Genomic DNA, 21545 nt, shown 5'->3' on the forward strand with positions numbered 1-21545 from the left:
TCTAGCCTGCATTTCTTGGAGGACATTTCTTTCGATGGTCATTGCAGTGTGCCCTGAAAGGAGCTTTTGGACTGACATATGCCTTGCTAATCCTCATCTGATACACACCTTTGAATGTATGCGTGTGATTGGAAGGTCTGCCTGAGCTTGCTCTCTCTGCTGATCATCTGGGTCCAGTGAGATGCAGCAGCTTGAAGTCCACTTCCCCTCTTAGCCATCATTACACTCGAGTTATAATGATTCTTTTTAATCAGGTGCTGGTCTTAGGAGAAGCATTGCTACCATGACTTTTCCAGTGACAGCCTTCATCTTCCCTGACACACCTTTCCCAGTCACCTGGAGGGGAATGTGTGGGGACTTCAAAGGACACAGGGCTGCTCTGGAATCTGACACTAACTGTGGTTCCTCCAGATACACCATCCACCCAGATTCAGTGGCCTGTTGTTCTCCGAAAACCATCATCCTACTCTTGTGATGGACACCATTTGTTTTCTAGGTTGCCTGGTCCTTTTTGCCTTTGGCTGTGACGAGCAAAAAGGCATTTATTAGTCAGGGGATGCTTGTGACTTGCTGAAATAGGTTGCATTGTTGTCCCCAAGAGCTGTGTTGAATACATTGCCCTAATAAGTAACATTTTGAGCAGCATTTTGTTTCTAAAATACAGATAACATAATTCACCTAGTGTAGTTTTTATTTTTAAATTACTACTTTTATGCTAGTCTGTGGGGGAAAATAAAGAAAAGGAGGTAGAGTCTGTGTTTCATATGCTAAGTTAAGGGGTAAGCCACAGTGATCTGTAGTAATCTAATTCTTTTCATCTACATGTGAACTCATGAAGAAATTGGAGATTTTTCAGGAAAGCCCAGCAGGCAAATATTTCCCATTTTAGCACTCAGAACACTCTTGAAATCCTGCCTTTTGAGACTGTAAGAGGGAAACGAGCTTTTTTGAAAATCGGGCTCCTCTGTCCTGTGCTGGTGAAGTAGGTGAACTGAAGCTTTGCTATAATCCGACTATGTTTTGGTACATGTCTAGGTTGCTCTCTGAATAGGCCCCCCCCATAAACAGAGAGGTATGCTTTGACAAGGAGCTTGCAAGAATTACTGAAATGAAACTTCGCTGGTCAGTCCCTTGTTCATGCTTGGTTTTCACTGCTTTTTAAGGGATGAAGAAGAGAAAAAAAAGTCTCACTCAGATGGTACAGATGAAAAGGATAATGGGAGCCAGACGAAGACCGTCAGTCGAATTGGAAACTCAAATAACCCGTTCCTGGACATCCCTCATGACCCCAATGCTGCTGTGTATAAAACTGGATTTCTGGCTCGGAAAAGCCATGCGGATATGGACGGAAAGAAAAGTGAGTATCTTTCGCTCTTAATGCCTCATTTTCTTGTTATCTCCATACAATGCCACTTACGATAAGCCCATGGGCTTCTCAAGGCAAATAGTGCTGCTTCATTAGGGGAAATTGCAGCAATAACAAACAACGCAGCAATTGGATTATCACACTCTCAGTATTAGGCCAGGATTTACAATGTTCAGTCCCATTTGCAGCAGCTCTAATGCATGAGCATAATGAGTAATGTAATACAGCAAAGCAATGTGAATCTTTTGTGCTAAAAGAAAATTAATCTCATGGTTTACGGAAGAGAAAACAATTCCAAGTGAATTACAGTAGCTGTTCCGTAGTAGTTTGGTAATTCTCCTTTTCCTTATGTGACACCAGATTGTTTCAAATCTCCCCTCCCCTCTGGGTCTATCTTTAAAGAAAGGCTGTTCTTTATTTCTACTTGGAAGGTGCTGTAACCGTTCCCTTCCCTACTTTCCCAGCCTTGGGTCGCATACCCAATGAAGTTCTGCAGCTTTTGGTAACAGCCAGATTTATGCTATGCTGTTCCTCCCTGCCCCTTCTTTGTAATAATTCTGCTGTGTCTCTTACTTTAATTATCCTCTTTCCTTCTTGTCCTACTTCCATTTGTGGTGCACTAATTATTGAAGACTTCTGATTTGCCTGTGTTTTGTTGTTTGGACATCTTAATTTGTTTTTTTTTTTTCTATTGATGTTCTTGGAAACAGCAGGGGCTACTCAGAGCATCTGTGTTTTCCGTGATCGTTGCTGGTGATCACCTACTCATGGTTCATGCTATTGGGCTGAATCCTGAAGGCAAAGTCTGACTTTGTGATGGGTTACCAGTAACTTCAACTCTCTCCTAGCTGGGCTAAGCTCTTTGGTGTCCGCATGTTTTGCTAGTATATTTTAGAAGGTACAATTGGAGGTTGGTGTTTTCAAGCTGGAGGCTGACAGCTGGACAGCTAAATCCAAACAGAGATGTCAAAATCAAAGTGACCTCATTCTTCATGATGATGGGATGCTCTGAATAGGTTCCTCTTTATTAAACTTCTGTTTATTTAACCTTAATAAATAATTGCAGCTAGTTGCCTTATTAAATTATTTCTTTAATTATAAGTAATCAGAATTGCTCATTATTCAGCACACTGGATGTCGGCATTTTGGGGATAATCCTTTTATGAGTCATGTAACTAGGGCCATGTTTTCAGAAGTTTCTGTACATCTTAGAGGTCTGTCTCTCATTGTCATGCAGCTCCTGAAAAAGTTACATTCTGACTTTACAGTTGCAAATAAAATGAAACTAATTTCTTTAAAGTTAGATAGACCTTCTCATATTTCATTTTCTAATGGAGTTGTTGCAGGGCAGAGATCAGCTTGTGCGGGATTGCTAATGAAGTGATGTGCTAGCATGCTATATGTATTTTCTCAGAAAAGGAATACCGAAGGCTAAAGCACTTAGGCAGTCTAGAGGAGACGGACATAACAGGGGCCAATGGCTGGAAACTGAACTGAACAAATGGCAATTAGAAATAAGGCCCGTCGTGTGAGACGAGAATGATTGACCTTTGGAGCAATGGACTAATAACCTCTTCACCATCACTTGCTGTCTTCAGATCAGAATGGGATGCCTTTCTAAGGGTGATGCTTTAGTCGTGCACGGGTTATTAATTTCAGTATAGAGGCAAGTGGATGCTGGTCAGTGGTGCATGCTTGGTGGAGAGTGAGCTTAGATGCAGGCTTCTGGTCTCTGGCACTGTGACTGTGCAGCCTGTGCCTTCTCTATTGCAGCTGAATTTCAAACTGGAACCTTCATGATGAATCCACCTATCCACCTTCCCCCCCCACCCCGTTTCTAGGAATTTGTGGGCTGGATATGTTGTCTCTGTTACATTCTTCAACCTCTAACTGACTTAGGTTTCTTGAGGGGTGATTTTTTTTTTTCCTTGGGATTTTGTTTGGTTCCCCTCTCCTTTCTATTCTTTGGCTTCCCCTGCGGCTGCAGGAAGAGGGGAATGGACCAAGAAGCCATCTGACTACTCAGTACCAACTCGGGTATGCAGCAGTGGCAAGGGGGAAGGATGCTCTTGAGAGGCACTGCTTTCTGAGCAGTGTCCCGTTGGTCCTGAGCAGTGCCTGCCAGCCTGCTGTGGCAGGAGAAAGGGTGTTTCCATCTGAAAACTCTGCCACAGTGCAGAGCTCAGACCTAGCTGTGTAGGGGCAGTGTCCACCTAGCTGCAAGAGCACGAAGACTGGATCTCTCTGGCCTGCTTTCTGCGTTGCTGCTGTTCCCTTCTGATCCAGTCCAGGGCTGTTGTCAGGGTTGTTTCATTACTCTCTCACACAGCAGGTATGTGCAGGCACTGTGCTGAGTTGCATTGTCCTTTGAAAAGGAGAGTACAAAGGAGGTTTAACACAGGACTAATGTAGCTCTCCTGTTGCCTAGACAAAGTGTAAAAATGGATCCGAGTTAAATGGGTTTTCATTTGTTTTCTTTGCAGCTCCCCGGGGAAAGAGAGGCTGGAAAACCTTTTATGCTGTGCTGAAGGGAACGGTCCTGTACTTGCAGAAGGTAGGAGAAATCACTGTCTTTTGGAAACTAATTAAAGAAGGATAAAGCATCCTCTCTGCTCTCACAGCCCACCTCCAGGCTCCTTTCCCTCCAACACACAGTGTAGCTGCTCTCTCTGCCCCCCACCCTGTTTACACACATATTCAGGCATGTATCCTTTCAATGACACCCTCCCCCTTTTAACATTTTCAAGTTCAGTTCCATTGTCCCCATCCACATGTGCACCCTATCGATTCCAGTTTATGCCATTGCTGTCACTCACGGCTGAAAAAATAGCCAGCTTCACCAGCAAAGGCAGCATCATCTCTGTGTCTTGCACTAATTCCTCTAGGCTGCTTTTAACATTGCCTTTCATACGTATGACTTCCCCTCCTGTAAGGCTGTCCTCCTTTCTCATCTTTTCATAGTATACTTCTCTGCAATGCCTGCAAGACCAGCTGCAAAACAATTGAACAGCAGCTTAGCCTTGGTAGGAATCTGCAGCTTCTGCTCCATAGCAAAATTGAAGGATAAAAGGATACTTTTTTTAACCCCAAAGCAAGATGAGGCACTGGTTTCTAATAAACTTTGCTTCGTGACAGCAAGAAGTAAAAAAAAAAAAAAGTCAGCTGAAACTCTTCAAGTCTTTTGGTGCAAGCTTAAATATATTATAGTACAGTTTTAACTATTCTCTTGGAACGTGAAGTGCAACATGTGAGTGAGAACTGTGATTTTGAGTGAGTGATTCTGAGTGAGTCAAAATCAAATAAATGGTAGCAGCTAAGAGATTGTTAAGGCTTTTTGCCCCCCAGCATAGGTGAAATATTCATGAAATAGGTGGTGTTTGTCCAGACTGCCCTGTATTGTAAAAGTATGCTTCTATGAAAGCCTTTTTACATTTCCACTGTGTTTTGCAACTATCAGGAGCGCAAGTTCAAGTGCATACTGCTGTTTCCTCCTCCCCTGCTGTGGCTTTCTGAAGTTGTTGGTTTCATTGGAGCCAACCTGGATAGTCTCTGAGAAGAAAGAGAGTGGTTTGGATCAAATTCTTACAGCATGAGGTTTACAAGGTGGATGCTCTGGGTGCAGTACCTTTTTGAGAGGACTGAAATCCTGAAACAGACAAAACAATCTGCAGTTAGGAAGGAAGATTTGGACTGAAAGTTGGATGTGACATGCTCCAAGCCAGTGCAAGAGACTAGAACCAAGTCTACTGAATCACAGCTGAACCTTCCCTCTGGTCCTCTTGCTGGCAGCAGGTTCAGATTTTACTAAAGTGGCTTTCATGGCAGGTTTGTACTTCCCCTTTCCTGGGTGAAATGGAGTCACCTGCTTTGATTCCTGAAATAAGTCAACTTCAATGTTCACCTGAAAAAGCTGCATGGTTCCCTAAGAAGTAAGAAGGCTCCTTGTCCGTAACACATGAATTAATTTTTTATTTGATCTTTGAGGGGGGATTAATAAGCTTTCAAGGGGAAGAAATGGAGATGCTGTCTATTTTAGAGTCTTAATTAAATGCTTTTATGAGTATCACTGGCATATTAGTTTAAAATGCTTTCTGTTTGACAAAATGTAGAGATGCTGATGCAGCATGCAAATTTTCTGCAGAAGGTTGCTCTCCCCACTCTCACCCTCCATCCTTTGGAGAGCAAGAGAGTAATTTCACATCTGACTGCAACTTTGCTAAATGGAATGCATTGCTGGAGTTCTTGTTCTTATTTGTTTGTTATTTGTGTGTCTTGCACTTGTCACAGCACTTGAATTCAGTGATTACAGGGTGGTTACTCTGCAAAGCTGCACTCTCCCACCTGGTACTGAAGACACTTGCACTGAAGCCATCTTACTGTAGCACAGTGACGAGCAAGACTTTTCCTTTAGTGCCATAAAAGGTTGACGGAGGGTCCTGATGGGAAGTGACTCATTCCCAGAGTGATGGGGTAGCTGTGAGCCTCCCCAGTGTGCCTCCGGCCCCTGCTTAGCCACAATGCCTTGTGCTGCAGCTGTGAAACAGACTCTGATTTCTCTTCAGCTCCAGAAGGTCCAGCAGGGCTTTGCTTCAGCCCTGAAATAAACTTTGCTCTGTTAGGGATGTGGTATCGCGGAAGTTGAGGGTTTTAAAATACACAGCTAGACCAAACTGTTATAGTAAAAGTTGCTGAGCTGTTGTTCCCTTTTGCAACATACCAGGAGACTGAAATTATCCTAATTTCAAAAAGTTCAGGAGCATTTTCGAACAGCTTGATTTCTTTGTAGAAATGCATAGCTCTGGCAGTAGCCATGGGCAAAGGATTTCCTTTCCTCTGTTTGCCTTCTCTCCTGATTATGGAGTGCTATAGGGCAGGGTGCATTCACATATGCACACACAATTTTCCCTCTTTCTCTCATTGTCTGTATATTATCTGTGTATCTGTGGAGGTAACATCTGTGATGATGGTTTCATTGCACTGAGTGCTATTCAAGCAGGGGAGAGAGAAATCTCGCTGCTCTAGGCGCTGTATACACACAAACACATGTACCAAACCTCTGCACTATTGCTTTCTGTGTTTATATGTAACTCAGCTGTTCCCTCAAGACACTACTGTAATATAAATATTAATTGTTTGTAGCAGCTGTGATTCCCCCAGTGGGCAGCGTGATCCCAATTCTGCTGTCATTCTGTTTGCATACCAGTCCAGTTCTCCTTTTTTTTGATGTCAAAGTCTATGTATGAGAGTGGCTTGTAAATGGTGGTCACTTGAGATTTACTGGGGAGTTTTTCTGGGCAGTCTTGTCTCCATGCCCACATTTTTTTTTTCCGTTGGAACTGTTCCAGTGCTAATTCTGGCGCTGCCTATTGTTTTATTTTTAAATGAGTAATTTAAGAGAGATGGTTTCTGAATTAGTGAGCACAGAGGCCACCAGAGGGGCTCAGTGGAAGCGTTCACAATTAGCCAACTAAACATGCCTGCACAGTATTCTATAAAATGAGAGGTTTGACGTGTTTGGGATGTTGGCCGTGTCTCTGGGCATCCTCAGGCCAAGGTTAATGTCCTGCCCTCTGTTCATAGCAAGAGGAAATTGCAAAGTAGGAGCTTGACAGAATGTCTCTTTGATAGACTGACATGGGATGTGATGTGTGTACAGAAGAGAGGCTTATAAGGAGAGGACATAAGGCTGACCTCGCTTCCTTGCTAGAAATTGTTTCTGAGCAAGCAGTACAGGACATGGACCTTCGTGTTTTGTTCGGACTCTTCTGTGAGGTTTGCAACATCTTCGCTCTTTGATATGACACTTTATAATCTTGCGGGCTTTCAGGTACTTTTATATAACTTTTCTCAAATGTGTTTCCTCTACTAAAATGTAAAAAAAAAAAAAGAGAGAAAGGCCAGAATGATGTAAAGTGTTCAGTGACGAGGCTTTCTGAAAGAGAATTTTGCAGCCGTCACATGCAACTAAGCGGAGATATCCACCCACGGTACACTGACTGATAAAAAGCCAAATGCCATTCTCTGGTCTATCAAAAACAGATTTAGAAATATGCTGACTCCAGGTCAGCAGGATGTGGGAAAGTCATTCTCCAGGAGTCTGAGAAAGATGGATTCAGCATGTCGTTGTGCTGTGTGCAGTACTCACATTGGCCTTCAGTTGACAGAAAGGTCACAGTTCCTTTCTGGCTCCTCATATATTTCTTGCCACTGTCTTGGTCTAACTTTAGTGAGCTGCCTTCCATTTCAGCTCAACCTCCATGCTGACACCAGCACATCAGAGCACGTGCTGTCCGTGATGGCATAGGAGATACGGACGTTCCTGCTCCCCTAGCATTCCCTGCTAGTTGAAAAGAGTTGGAGGCCTTAGAGGAGGAATTTTGACAGCACATTCACATCCTTCCAGCATTCTCTGAGGCTGGCCGCTACGTGGAGACATTTCCGGTATGCTGATCAGTGCCTTTGGAGAAGCTGGCAGAGCCCCAGCTGTCAAGGTAGATTGCAGCCAGCTGATCCGGTGGGATTAGCAAGGATTATCGTGAACTCTCTCTGTTGGTAAGGAGGGGTTCTCAGCCAGGACTGCTTCTGGGACTGCCCAAATGTGGAGTTCTTCTGGAACAGGTTTAGACACCAGAGCAGATGGTGGACGTTGGATGCATCTCACAGAGGAAGCTGGGAGGCAACAGCCAAGGCGATAGCTGACACTGTCTCTAGGCAGTAACTTGAGGAAAGCCAGAATATCATGTTTCTGAGGACTGTCTAAGTTTATTTCCTGGCCCTGAAGTTTTCCCAGTGTCCCTGGACAGTGGAGCTGGGCATTTCCCACAAAACTACCACCAAATAAATCAGCTTTTGAACCCATGAAGGAAGGGGCTTGACCTGGGGGTTTGCTTCCTTCATCTTCAAGATGTGGCTGGGGCAGACGTTGGACAGCCTCCTCCAGTTCTTGTCCTTCGGCTAGGGACTTTCCCAGGTCTTCCTTGAAGGTTTAGAGAGTGCCCTAAGTGGGAGTAGGCAAAGTCCATCATGATATGGAGATCCCTCCAAAGCTCGCTGGGACTCAAGCTATGAGAGAGGAAGGACATTTGGCTTTGCTTAATACCAGACCTTGAAAACCCCTTACATCACAGATGTTTAAGTTGAAGGCTATCCTTTGGTCATCTGTGAAGCAGTGCTCTGCCTTTCTGCTAGGCCTGCCAGATCTGTTGTGGGTTGTGCCCTTGTCTGGCCCCAAGTGGACGTGGTGCTGTGGCAGTATTGCTGGTTAGCTGCATCTCCTCTGGTGAAGTGTCTGAGCAGCAGCAAGTTCTGGGCCTGCACTAGCTGGACCTCTGTGAGGGAGGATGAGATGTGGCAGAGGAGCAGGACGCTTTGTCCTCCCTTCTGGGAGGTGGTCACCACAGCTGGTGACTCCCCATCCATTGAAACTCATCCTGGAGAGCCCCAACCAAGCCCAGCCTGGCCGAGAGCACAGATGCCTTCAGCAGCGGTGTAGTTGCCTCTGGCTGCAACCCTGGTCTGTGTGCTGCCAGATAAGCCCTGTAAACCAATTCATGCACATTAACCAGCTCTTCTCTGGAGTGGGTGTTCAAGCTAGTGCTGTCCCTGCACGTGCTTTGCGTCATGTACTGTGTTACCGGCTAAACCTTGTCTTGTAACTCTTGTGTTCAAGGAGGGATCAATAGTTATCATGCCTGCAGGGAATTATTCCTCTGTTTTGTAGCGGTCACACCCCCTCCCTTGGTGGGTGTTTCAGATGAGACTGATTTCTGTGATGTACTAAGGGGGAGAAATGGAGTCGATTGCAGGCTGCTTTGGCCTCTCCTTCAGAAACTTTGTGTGTGCAGCATTGCTGGCAAGTGACTTTTCCTTGACAAAGCTCCTGGCTTTCACAAGCCATTTATAGTCAGGTGGGCTTTAAACTGAACTTGTGGCTACGCCATGATTGTGCCCTCATCCAGCTTCTGTCACTCGGGAGATCAAAGGCTGCTCCCAGGCTGACCCTTGCAACACAGAGGAGTTTGACTCCCTGCTTTTGTCATTTGGCGTTAGGAGTGGTACTGTTGTGTCAAAAACCTGAATGGTGTTGTGCTTGCCATTTGCAGACCCCGAGCAGAGAGATTTAAAGGAGGTTACTAAATTTGCTGTGTCGAAACAGAGCTTCTCCACTGCGTGAGGGCCTGCCTAGGAGGACGTACAAAGGTAGTTGTCTGAGAAAAATAAAAATCAAGCAGGGGAGGCTGAGAACCCAAGCAGGAGCCAGCAGCTGAGCAGTGGAGGTGGGGAGCTGGCCATGAAGGATTCCTGAAATGAAGACAAATAGTCCACAGCTGTTATGACAGTCAAATACTTCCTGTTTACCTCTCTCTTCCTGTCAAGCAGGTAGTGGAGCTACTTCTCTCCCTTGTAAAGAGATCAAAAAAGAAAAAGAGAGAGAAAGGAAAAGATATTAAAGGTAGTGGAAACCGCAGGTGCCCAAGTCAGGCTGCATTCGGTTCACATACTTTAATACTATTCATGACTATGGAACAAGGTTTTTCTCTAGGTTAAGGAAAAAGGAGTAGCACGTGGAGAAATAAGATGCCATTTTTCCCCTGTTAACTCCTGCAGGATGAATATAAGCCGGAAAAGGCTTTGTCAGAGGAGGATCTGAAGAATGCAGTTAGTGTGCATCATGCGCTGGCATCCAAGGCAACAGACTATGAGAAGAAACCCAATGTCCTCAAGCTTAAAACAGCAGATTGGAGGGTCCTGCTTTTCCAAGCCCAGTAAGTGGTTTCTTCTGATTTGTGCCAATCGTTGAGGAAAGAAAGCAATGCTGAAGGAGGGGTAAATTCATGCTTGGACAGGTTAAAGGAGAGGCTTAAGAGGTTCAATCTGTTTATTTGATCAGAAATAAGATTAAGTAGTGATTTGATTAGAGTGCACAAGTAGTTCATGAGAAAGAAACATCAGGTTTTAAGAGGCTTTTTAATCTAGCTGAGAAAGGCATAACAAGATGCAGCAGCTGGAAGCTGAAGCCGCAGGAAATTCGATTTGGAAACAAGGCACAAACTTTTAACCGTCAGGGTGATTAATCATTGAAACAAATGACTAAAGGCAGTCTTGGATTGTCTGTCTCCTGATGTCATCAGGTCCTAGCCAGATGTCTTTCTAGAAGATATGCTTTGGTCAGAAACAAAGTTACTACTTAATACAAGAATAATTTGATTATGTTCTTCAGGCTGTGATATGTAGACAGAACAGATGACCTGCCTTTTGCTTCTGACATTAAAAACCTGTGCATCAGTCTTGTGCATGAACACTTTTCTACTGAGATCCATGTCAAACCTCCTAGAGATCTGTGGTGTCCAGCACAGCTGAGACCTTAGGATTCATGTCTGAATCAGGGCATTGGTTGGCTCTGTTGCCTGTGTCACTTGGATTGGTGCGTGATAGGAAAAGATGCATGCTAGGGTGAGTTATGGACCTAATCATGAGCCAGCCTGTGACCGAGATACCTGACACTAACCACTTGCAAAGATAGACCAGAAGACTGAGCAGACTCTTAAGACTTGTCCAGTTCTGGTTATTCTCGCTTTTAAAATGCCATTGAAGGTGTGCGAAAGAGGTAGAGGAGGCTGAGTCAACAAGTGCCTAATATGTGTTTCTTACCCAGGAGCCAAGAAGAAATGCAGACCTGGATCAACAAGATTAACTGTGTGGCTGCCGTCTTCTCTGCACCGCCATTTCCAGCGGCAATTGGCTCTCAGAAGAAGTTCAGTCGCCCACTCCTGCCAGCCACCACAACAAAGCTATCTCAGGTGAGCTGTTTTTATATAGAGGGTAGGTGATGGTGATTTCTCTGGCTGGCTGGAGACTGGACAGTGGTCCTTGTCATTGTTTTGTGGCTGTTGCCACTAGCATTCCTAGGAGGAGGAGGAGGCTTGCACGGTAAATCTCTGCTCATTTCCTGATGCAAGAATTTGAAGTGGGGGGAGAGAAGGAGCAGAGTTGAATATAACCGTTTTATATTTTTAAAGAAAAGAAACAATCACCAGTGTTCCTAGTACCAGATACAGAATTTTCATACCACGGTTATGGCTCTGCAGAGGACACTTCCAATATTGCCTGACTGGGTTTTTTTTTAATTTGAGTGTTTACTGCCACTCCTTTCAGAAGAAGTGGACGTAGTCCTGCTCTTTGGCTTATTGGCGTGATAAACGGTGAAAGCTGATGCATAAGGCAAGCATCAATTATATTTCTCCCACAATACTTTTCCAGACTTCAACCCTTATCAGCTCAGGGATTTCCTGTTTAATGTATATTTATAAACTGTCTCTTACATAAACGTCTTTGGTCTCCCCTTGTGATCACATAAGCTTTTAGCTTCCACAACATCCTGTGGCAGGGAGTTTCACAGCTTTACTACTTCTTGTACGAAAAAACACCTACTTCTGCTTGTTTCAGACTGGCTGCATCTGATGCTTGTGCCCATAGATGTGTGTACTTTGGGAGCTGTGATGCATGCCTGCAATTTCTCCTGCACTGGCATGAACATGATACTGTTTGTGTTTATCAGCTTGACAGGGTGGCAGAGGTGATGGATCCCAATGTGTATACTTTGTGACTAACCTCCTGTAGCTTTTAAAGTCATCTGCCCGTGCTGGATTGCTTCTTAAATGCAATTTTTGCCACCTTCATAGCTTAGCAACACTCCTTAGAAACCACTATCTCATAATCTGCATTTCTCTAAGGGGGTGATTTTTTTTACGTTGCCCTTGCTTTTTCCCTCTCTGTGGCAGTAGGCTTTCTTCTTACAATGTGGTGACCGACTTTCCATCTTCAATTCTGGGTTAAAGTTTAAAACATGTCTCATACAGAATAATACTAACTTGTCTCATCCTTGTCACTTCCCTTTTTGCTTATGCATACCTTTCTTAAAATACTGTATGGGGCTTCAATAATTTACCCCCGGTCACCAAAAAAAGCTTTTTTACTCATCGTTGTTCTGTGTGATTGTTCTATTTAGCACATTGTTTCCTAGTCTCATTGTTTCCATTTAATCTAAAAAGGAGAAAAATAGGACACAGCCCTGTGGTTTGTGTCTCGAAGAAGGGGAGACACGAAAAGTGGAATAAGATAAGCTGTTTTAGCTAAAGGCGGAAGAATGTTAAGTGTTCAAAGCAGATAAATTCAAAGGCAAGCAGAAACATGTCTGCTTTTATCTGTCAGTGTGGAAAAGCTGCCAGCAGGCTGCTTCTCATTTGGCAGACAAAAAATTCTGAATTGTCAAATCCCTGTGGCTGCTGTTTAGGATTTTGTGGGCTGAATCATGATGGACAGTACTTCTTCAAAGGGCCTGTTCCTGGTCAGGCAGAAGTTGGGATGCAGTCAGAACCTAACATGGGTTAGGGAGAGAGGTTGGACATAACAGGTTGTGCAAGATCATTGTACCAACTTTGCTTTCAAAAGCAGATCAGTGTCTGATCTTGGTTAGTCCAACCAAAGAGGGATGTGACAAAGCTATATATAAAGGAACAACCAGTCTAGAAAAGATCTACTAGTTTTTTTTTTTTTTTTTCTCTTTTTTTTTTCTGAGCATGTGCATGCACACACAAAAGCTCTAAAGGGCTGCTGCCCTGGAAATTACAAGTGCCAAATTAATAGCTGCTCAAAGACCTCCTGTCATCAGGCTGTAGAACTCACTGCAACAGGATGTCACTGGGACCAGGGATTCAGCACAATGTAAAGAGTGCTTGGGTACTAATAGAGAGAGCAAGCAGATCCAGGGTAGTTACTAACAGCAACAAGAATTTTTGGCAGCCAATAGCAAACGGTTTGAGCCCTACCATGTATAGGCGGAGGCAAATTATCCCACGTTTCTTTCTTCAGTTCCCTTGCAAAAGAGTTGAAACACAAGATTAGCTGGGGCTCAACTATCATCCTCTGCAGAAGTTTTCCCCCTTTCTGCTCTTTTCCATGGCTCCAGCTCAGTGAGTTGAGAAGCTCAGTTCCTGGTGTGACCCACAGTGCAGTGCAGGCATGTCCAAGCTAGGCTTGAAGCTGCAAGCTGCGCAACCACGTCACTGGGGGACAACTACTGGCAGCTATCCCTTCTTCTGAGGCTAGGTACATATGCGGGAGCTGAGCTGGGTACTACCTGCTGTTACGACTCTGGCTAAGTCACTGAGATCTGCATGATCATGTCTATATTTTGGACTTACCTAATTCAAACATAATTTCAGAGCCAAGCCTAGAAACGGCCAGAAGGCCATGCTGCAGGAGCTGGAAACCTTCTGAGCTGAGGGAAGGTTAGCTGACAGATGGACCGGAGGAAGTGAGTGGGCCTGGGATTATGATAAAGGAAATTGCCTAGAAAGGGGGAGTAGCAGCTCCTCACTTTCTCCAACTGCACAGTGGGATAAAAGCTGGTAGCAGCTTAGCAAAAAGAGATACCTTTTGGGGACTGGACGGCCCTTCCACTTCTGGATGCATTGCATTGTTCTGAGCAAATAGAAACTGCAGACCAGAGAGCGTTTGGTAGTGTAGAAATGGAAGGAAGGGCCCTGACTCTGTCCTTTCTGTCCTGGGAAGAACTACGTTTACATTGCAAAGACCTGAGGCAGGGTCTTCGCCTGTCTCATTCTGCCCTTGGTCTGATGCATACACAGCCTTCATTAATTTGCCAAAAAATGTATTAGAGCAGAAGTGTCATGTTGTCAGTAATGCTCTGCAGCAAACTGCTTCCATTGCTCTCAGCAAGGCGAGGGATGACAGGTTTGCTATCCTTCCCAGTGGCATCTGTTAGCTGCTGAGTTTTTCTGCAAACTTGGCCACTTTGCTTGGGTGCCTTTGAGAGACAGAGCTCTGGGATAACAAACCTTATCAATCTAATTAATATTAGTTAAAAGAAAGAAGGAGAAAAAGAGAGAGAGAAAGAAAAAGAAACTACTTGGTATTACTGTACAGGGATTTCTCTATTTTCCTTTGCTTATCGAGTATTTTGGATTCTGTCACTTAAGTGCCTAATGTGTTTCTGAAGGATGAACAGCTGAAGTCCCATGAAGCTAAGCTGAAGCAGATCTCCACTGAGCTTGCTGAACATCGCTCCTATCCTCCTGACAAGAAGCTCAAAGGCAAGGAAGTAGATGATTATAAACTGAAGGACCACTATCTGGAGTTTGAGGTATGTATGGAAAATATTATTACTTTTCCTTTTTGGGTGTGGATGGGGCAGCTGGTCTTATACTTGGGGTACAGTCCTAATGTTCTGCTTTTTTCACCTTACTTCACCAAGGAGTATGTTCTTGTTGGACAGATATGTCACAGCAATCCCAGACGCTGGGATGTGACTCCTCTTTCTGATGTGGACTTCCTGTGACCTTAGCCATGAATTTAGCTCCTCATCTGTAAAATGGAGGATAAAAATGTGACCCTCTGTCCTTGCCTGATGTATCTATTTGAAGAGATGATAAAGTCTTCAGGCAGGAACTCTCTCATGTTTTAAGACTGTGTGTTGCCTACCTCAGTCTTTACGGAATGACTGCATTCTGCGGTAATGCAGATCATGATAATTGTCTTCCATCGGTATGTTATGAAGGAACTGCTCTTCTAAAATTATTGTCATAGGTATGCCTCATCAGAGCCATTTGTGTTGTTTACCAGTGAGCTGGATGTCAGGACGAGCAGGAAAAGGGTAGAATTAAAGATCACAGGATTGAGTGATGCAACTTAGGCAGCTGCACTAGGAGATTGTTCTGAGTATCTGACAGCAGCTTTTATCCATCATGGTGTCTGCCACATTGTAGGGCTATGTGGGAGGGGGTAGGCAACCCAGGAGATGCCTGGTATTTTTCATGGCTGCACCTTTGAGCTTTTTCCCCCAGAACTGCGAGTCAATGTTGCCTTGGGTCTGAAAGGATCCTACTGTAAGATAGGCGCTGCCTGGCAAGGAAAATCCATAGTCTGAGGAAGAGAAAGACCAGATAAGACAAAAGTCAGAGAGACCACCAGAGGAGATGCTGGAGGCAACACTCCAGAACTGAAGCCTCCTGCCATGTGTTATGAGTTTCTTTTGGAGGAGCTCTTTTTACTCCTGGGCTTGACTGGTTGTGCACTTTTGCTTTTGCAGAAGGTTGTAACCGCTGTGTTGGGTTTGACTTTGCTGTAGCTCTGGGCTGCATTGCATATGGTCAGCTGGAGGTATTTTGCATAGATGTTTTGCTGTTGTTTTGTATGGGCAACACAGTTGGCCAGTTTGTTCTTCCACATCCCACATACCTGAAATGATCTTACCAACAATCAAATGAGGAAGTGGTGGACAGGACTGGCAAGCAAAGGGTACACAATGATGTAAACAGGAGAGACTGCATATCAATAAAACACAGCTGAAATGAGGTGATGGTATGGCTCACATGACTGGAGTGCCGCCATGAATGTATACAGGCTTTTTAGAAAGGACGGACAGGGGTGTGGCAAGGAGGGGGAGTCACTCTTTATGTGCATGAGTAGCAGGCACACATCAAACTTTCCCTAAGGAAGGGTGATGAGCCAGCTGAGAGCTTGTGGGTCAGGATTAGTGGGCACACCAAGATGGGTGTCATTGCAGTGGCTGTCTGCTAGGCCTTTTTCAAAAACTGGAACAAACCTTGTGTTTGCAGGCCCTCGTCCTCATGGGGAATTTCAACCACCCTTATATCTGCTGGAGGGACAACATAGCAGGGCACAAGCAATCCAGGATGTTTCTGGAATGCATTGACAGCAACTTCCTAAGGTGACCGAGGAGCAGACAAGGAGAGGCGCTTTGCTGGATCTCTTACTTATAAACTAGGAAGAACTGGTTGGGGATATGAAGGTCAGGGGCAACCATGGCAGCAGTGCCCACGAGATGTTGGACTTCATGTTCCTGAAAGAAGGGCTCAAAGTAAAAAGTAGGATCACAACCCTGGACTTCAGGAGAGCTGACTTTGGCCTGTTCAGGGAACTGCTTGGAAGAATCCCATTAGATACGGCACTGGGGGGAAGAGGGCTTTGGGAGATCTGGTCACTTTTCAAGGATCACCTCCTTTAAGCTCAGGAATGGTTCACCCTGACGAGCAAGAAACCAAGCAAAGATTGCTGAAGGCCTTCATGGACAAACGAGTTGCTCCTGGCAAAACTCCACCATAAAAAGGAAGTGTGCAGGAGGTGAAAGCAGTGGCAGGTGACACAGGAGGAATAGAGATACTGTCCAAGCATGTAGGATTGCATTTAGGAAAGCCAAAGCCCATGTGAAGTTGAATCTGGCAAAAGATGTGAAGGGCAAGAAGAAAGGTTTCTACAGGTATGTTAACAGCAGGACAGCTAGGGAAAATATGGGCCCTAGTTGGGGCCCATAATGGGGCAGAGGACCTGGTCACAAAGAAAACTGAAAGGCCAGGGTACTCAATGTCTTCTTTGTCTGGGTCTCTACTGGTAAGACCAGCCTTCAGCAGTCACAAATACATGAGCCCAGTGGGAAAATCTGGAGCAAAGAACACTTGTGCTTGGTGAAGTATGATAAAGTTAGGGAATATTTAAACTGGACATACGCAAGTCCATGGGATCTGACGGGATGCACCCATGAGTGCTGAGGGAGCTGGATGATGTCATTGCAAGGCCACTCTCAATTGCCTTTGAAAGGTCATGGTGATCAGGGGAGGTTCCTGGGGACTGGAGGAAGGCAAATGTCATTCCTGTTTTCAAGAAAGACGAGGAAGGTCCAGGGAACTACAGGCTGGTCAGCTGCTTCTCCGTCTGTGGGAAAGTGATGGAGCAAATTCTCCTGGAAATCACTTCCAAACACATTAAAGACAAGAAGGTGATTCTGAGTAATCAGCACGGCTTTATGAAGAGGAAATCATGCCTGACTAACAACATAGCCTTTTACAGTGAGAAGTCTGGTGTGATGGATGAAGGGAGAGCAGTGGATGTTGTTTGTTCTTGACTTTAACAAGGATTTTGACATTGTCTCCTCTAACATCCTCTTAGACAAGCTGATAAACTGTGGACTAGGAAATCGACAGTAAGGTGGTTTGGAAACTGGCTGAACAATTGAGATCAAAGGGTTGTGATCAATGGCACAATGTCAGTTTTGAACACAGCACTCGGATGTACAGAGCAAGCCACACACTTTCACTCTGTTAGGGGGTCTTGTGCAACTTGGGAGAGCAAAGAGTTTCTTGGCTTCGAGTCCTTGACACAAAGTTTATTTTCTATCACTTCTAGAAGCATGATGAGTTAGGATGAAATGTAGGCTGGAGTGTTAGATGATTTTAGAAAGATTGATGGAGAAGGAGATTGTTGCGGGTTTTTTCTGTTTTCTGTCAATTTTATCATGACGGTCTTTAGAGAAATATTCCTCAGGTACATCAGTACAAAGCAGAACCAGTACAGCCCAGGAAACAAAAGATGTCCTCTTCCCTTGAACATCAATTGAACTGTGCAGTTCAGATACATGATCAGCAGCACCAACTTCAGCTGTGTGCGAGAGATGGTGATTCAAGGTGCTGCTGTGCAATGCTGTGTTACCTTCACACTTGGCACAGATTTCGCAGGCCATGTTGAACTATCAATAGGCAGTTAAAAAAAAAAAAGGTGAGCTTATATGCAAATCCTGAATGGAAACTTTCCCCCAATTTTGGGGTTTCCTCACCTTCCCTTCAGAACAAAGTCCTGTCAGGGTCAGGCAGGAGCTGGTGACAGACCTTTCTGCGTGGGGTCAAAGCAAAGGGGCAAGAGGCAGGTGAAGGCAGTATTTTGTACTTAGCTCTTTCAGGCTGAGACTGGAGGCCAGATGTTGCATCCGTGTACAGAAGGCCATGCTGTTACATCTCCAGAAGCACACCATAAGGGCCTCCGAGTCCCAAAGGAAGCAGCATAGTCCCCTTAGGAAGGAAGAAGCCAGATCCTTTTCTGTAGGCCCTTGTAATTCCTTTTTGTTCACCCACCAGCGTTCCCTTCATTCTTGTTCCTGATGAAAAACAAGTGAGATGGTGTTTCCTTCTGAGGGGAGGTGAACCAGGAGGTGCTTGATCCTTGTTCAGGGATGCAGCCAGAAGAGTTTCTACTTGCTGATGTGTTTGCTTGTAGACACCAAGGAATGAACATTTCCTCTTTGCTTGCTGTCTGAAGAAGTACTGCTCCAGATGATGGTTGCTCATTGCAGCAACTTTATGGTTTGAGAGAGATCTTTTGAGTGCTGTCAGGTGAGAGGTGAAGCCAGAAATTTGATGGGTGGCTACCTCATCTCCCCTTTATTATGTGCATTCAGTCTTCAGAGATAATGTTGCAGAAGCTTTTGAATCATTTTAACTTTTGTGTTTTTACTTTCTTGACAGAATTTTCCAGATTAATTTCTTTTAAGGAAAAATTTCCACCAGCTTTAATATCTAGCTTCAAATGTCAGATCACTAAAAGAGCAGGTTTGTTGCAGTTGAAATCAAAATAGAAACTTCCAAGTGCATTGCTTAATTGCGATAGAAATCATGGGCCCACAAAGTCCAGGGCAAAATGGCCATTGGCAGACATGCAGGGCAGAAACTGGTCCTGGATTTCCATTCTGATTGCTGGGTCTTGTGACCCTGGTGGTGGTTATTGGACCAACAAAAAGCAGAAGTCCATACAGCAGTAAAGTCCCTCTCTCCCTTGATGAATATTATGCTGATCCCAGGCTTAGGGCACTGGCTTGCCTTCTCTTTTGCAGAGGTGTCCCATTTGTTGTGTGATGAATCATTCATCAGCCCAGTGCATCATCATCAGGGTTCTACTTGCTGTTTCTCCATTTCCTTTTTTATTGAATGACATATCTTACCTGCTTCACGTGTTTGTCTCTCGCATTGTGGAACTGGAGCTCCAGATATGGAATTGATAAGAATGCTTTTTTATTTAATTTTTAGGTGGATTCTTTTATGATCCTCCTCTGAAGTTTTGTTTATTCAAAGGACTCTTTGGAAACACAGTCACATTCTCTCCTTTTTGTTTTTACCTTTATATTTCACACTTCAAAGCAGTTACCAAGCTTTTTGACTTCCTGCCCTCGAATAAGAGTTACTACCAGAACTTACTATTTTATTATAAATTAGAAGAATTTTTCTTAAATGCTTTTTCCTCTGTCAGAAACATAATAGTTTGGCAACTGTTCTGCCACTTCAAAGTATAAATTAACAATCAGTATGGATGTTTGTCCTCCTTCCCTGGCCCCCAGCCCACTGAGATCACCTTAATTACAATGCCTGCACCGCGTCTTTAGTGGATATGTCAGGGGCAGGTTATTAAACAAATCCCAGGAGGTGGGTTGCTCTGTTCTCAGGACCTCCTGCCCCAGCTTCTGTTTTTGAGGCTCTGCAGGGATCGTCGGTTAATGTACCCTCATTTTGTTGGTTGCCAAGATGTTCTGTGCAGAAAGATGTTATTGTGGCACATAGAGAGAAATCTTCCCATTGGAGAGGGAAAGCTCTGCTCCAGACAAGGAGCAGAACAAGTGGGCATGGGGCACAGTAAAGTGAACTTTTTCCAATTGAAAAATACAAGTGTCTGGACAGAGCAAACTTCATTCACCATGACTGGCCCTGTCAGGGGAACACGCCGTGCTGCTGTCATAGCCCTCTCATCTGCTCCTTCTTGTTAAGGTCTGGCCTTGCAGAGCATCCTTTCACAGGCTCAGTGGTGGCCAAGCTGGTACCGTCTGAGCTTAGCAGGACCCTGCTCTGGTTTCTCCCCTGTGGGCTGAAGCAGGGAAAGCAGGACCTGCTGGCGGGAGCGGAGGGTTGCAGGGGAGAGCTGTAGCCAACCAGAACAGGATTTTTGTTGTCCCTTAGTTTGCTGCACTTTATCTCCATGCCTGCGTGGGGCCCATAACATCTCAATATGTGTGAGCACAGAATATGACTCAGCGTGGCTAAGGTCAGCAAGCTCTCTCTTGGTGTTGTTACTCGGAAATCACCATGCGCTCCAACTATCTGGGAGCCACTGTTCACCAGAGCACCAGGATTTGTGTGCTGCAGAACTGATTGCCTCTAATTGCACAGCACCCCTGGGCTCAGCCTGCCTGAAATCCTTTTTGTATAGTGTAATTTACATTAGTCACCATTGTTCATGGCCACATCAGGCACCATTGTTCACATCCATATTAGGCTCCTGGCCTTCAAGGCCGGCAGAAACTATTGTTACCCAGGCGGTCTCTCAAGTGCTTCTGTAGAATTTCTTCCAGACTGATTCAGGCCTTTCTTCTCATTTCCCAGAAAAATCGCTATGAGATTTACGTTGGCCTCCTGAAAGAAGGGGTGAAGGAGCTGCTGAGTGGAGGAGAGAATGATGCGCCAGGACTGAAGAAATCCCACTCGAGTCCCTCACTGAATCAGGAGTCTCCAGTTAGTGCCAAGGTGAAGCGCAATGTCTCGGAGAGGAAGGACTACAGGCCAGAAACACCCAGCATTAAGCAGAAGGTCACTTAGGGTGGAAATGACAACTAGGGGAACAGCCATGCAGCAAAGTACCGGTGGTCAAAATTTTTTCATTTAATAACCTGTCATTCACAAAAAATAAGTGCATCTGCCTGAATGGGGTGTTAGTGACATTTTCTATTGTATATTTTGCTGTTTCTGTGCAGATTGTGGGAGATGTCTTTGCTCCTGCTTTGCTTTGCTTTGTTAATTTATCATTTAGCAATTGAAGCATCAGGACTTTTTTGTGTTGTTCTGTTTCTAAAGGAGCTGGGGGAGGGGTAGAGCGCTGTGACGTATATTCTGTCTCTTCCCCGTTTATCTCCTCCCATCGGCAGGTGGCTTTCATCTCTCAAGTCACTTGTCACTTTATTTACGTGGTGGGTGGGAAAGTAACTGGACAAATGCTGCAGTGCTGTGAATGTGAGCTGTAGCTGTGAGAAAAGCTGTGCAAATGGGCAGCTGCAGAAGGCTGGCTAGAGCCTAGGGTGCTGGGAACACTGGTTTCCTGACAATGCAGAGCATGTTGGTACTAGTACTTAGCAGTGGGTGCTACAGTAAATAGTCACTGTTGCTTATCATTATTGCATTGACCCTGGACCCACAAGTGTGAAGGACTGAAACCTGGAAACCTCTGGAAATGCTGGGATGACAGCATTGGAATAATTTGTTTGCTTCTTTCCAAGCAGAGTCTTCTCCTGAGTTAGCAGGCTGGGGGGTATCCAAACCCGTGCTGTCTG

General features: G+C 44.8%; 1 protein-coding gene across 1 annotated transcript in view; it reads left to right on the forward strand.

The window, feature by feature from the left end:
- Positions 1-21072, forward strand: part of LOC103925584 (PH and SEC7 domain-containing protein 3-like) — a 76924-nt gene extending 55852 nt beyond the window's left edge. Inside the window, exons 9-14 of the mRNA XM_009334314.1 lie at positions 1164-1357; positions 3850-3920; positions 9974-10131; positions 11022-11166; positions 14388-14531; positions 20605-21072. Of these exons, the coding sequence (XP_009332589.1) occupies positions 1164-1357; positions 3850-3920; positions 9974-10131; positions 11022-11166; positions 14388-14531; positions 20605-20817 (925 nt within the window). The 3' untranslated portion in view covers positions 20818-21072. The remainder of the gene's footprint in view (positions 1-1163; positions 1358-3849; positions 3921-9973; positions 10132-11021; positions 11167-14387; positions 14532-20604) is intronic.
- Positions 21073-21545: the final 473 nt, after the last annotated feature.

This window comes from Pygoscelis adeliae, unplaced genomic scaffold (genome assembly GCF_000699105.1).
Source record: "Pygoscelis adeliae isolate BGI_AS28 unplaced genomic scaffold, ASM69910v1 Scaffold311, whole genome shotgun sequence".
NCBI classification, from domain to species: Eukaryota; Metazoa; Chordata; class Aves; order Sphenisciformes; family Spheniscidae; genus Pygoscelis; species Pygoscelis adeliae.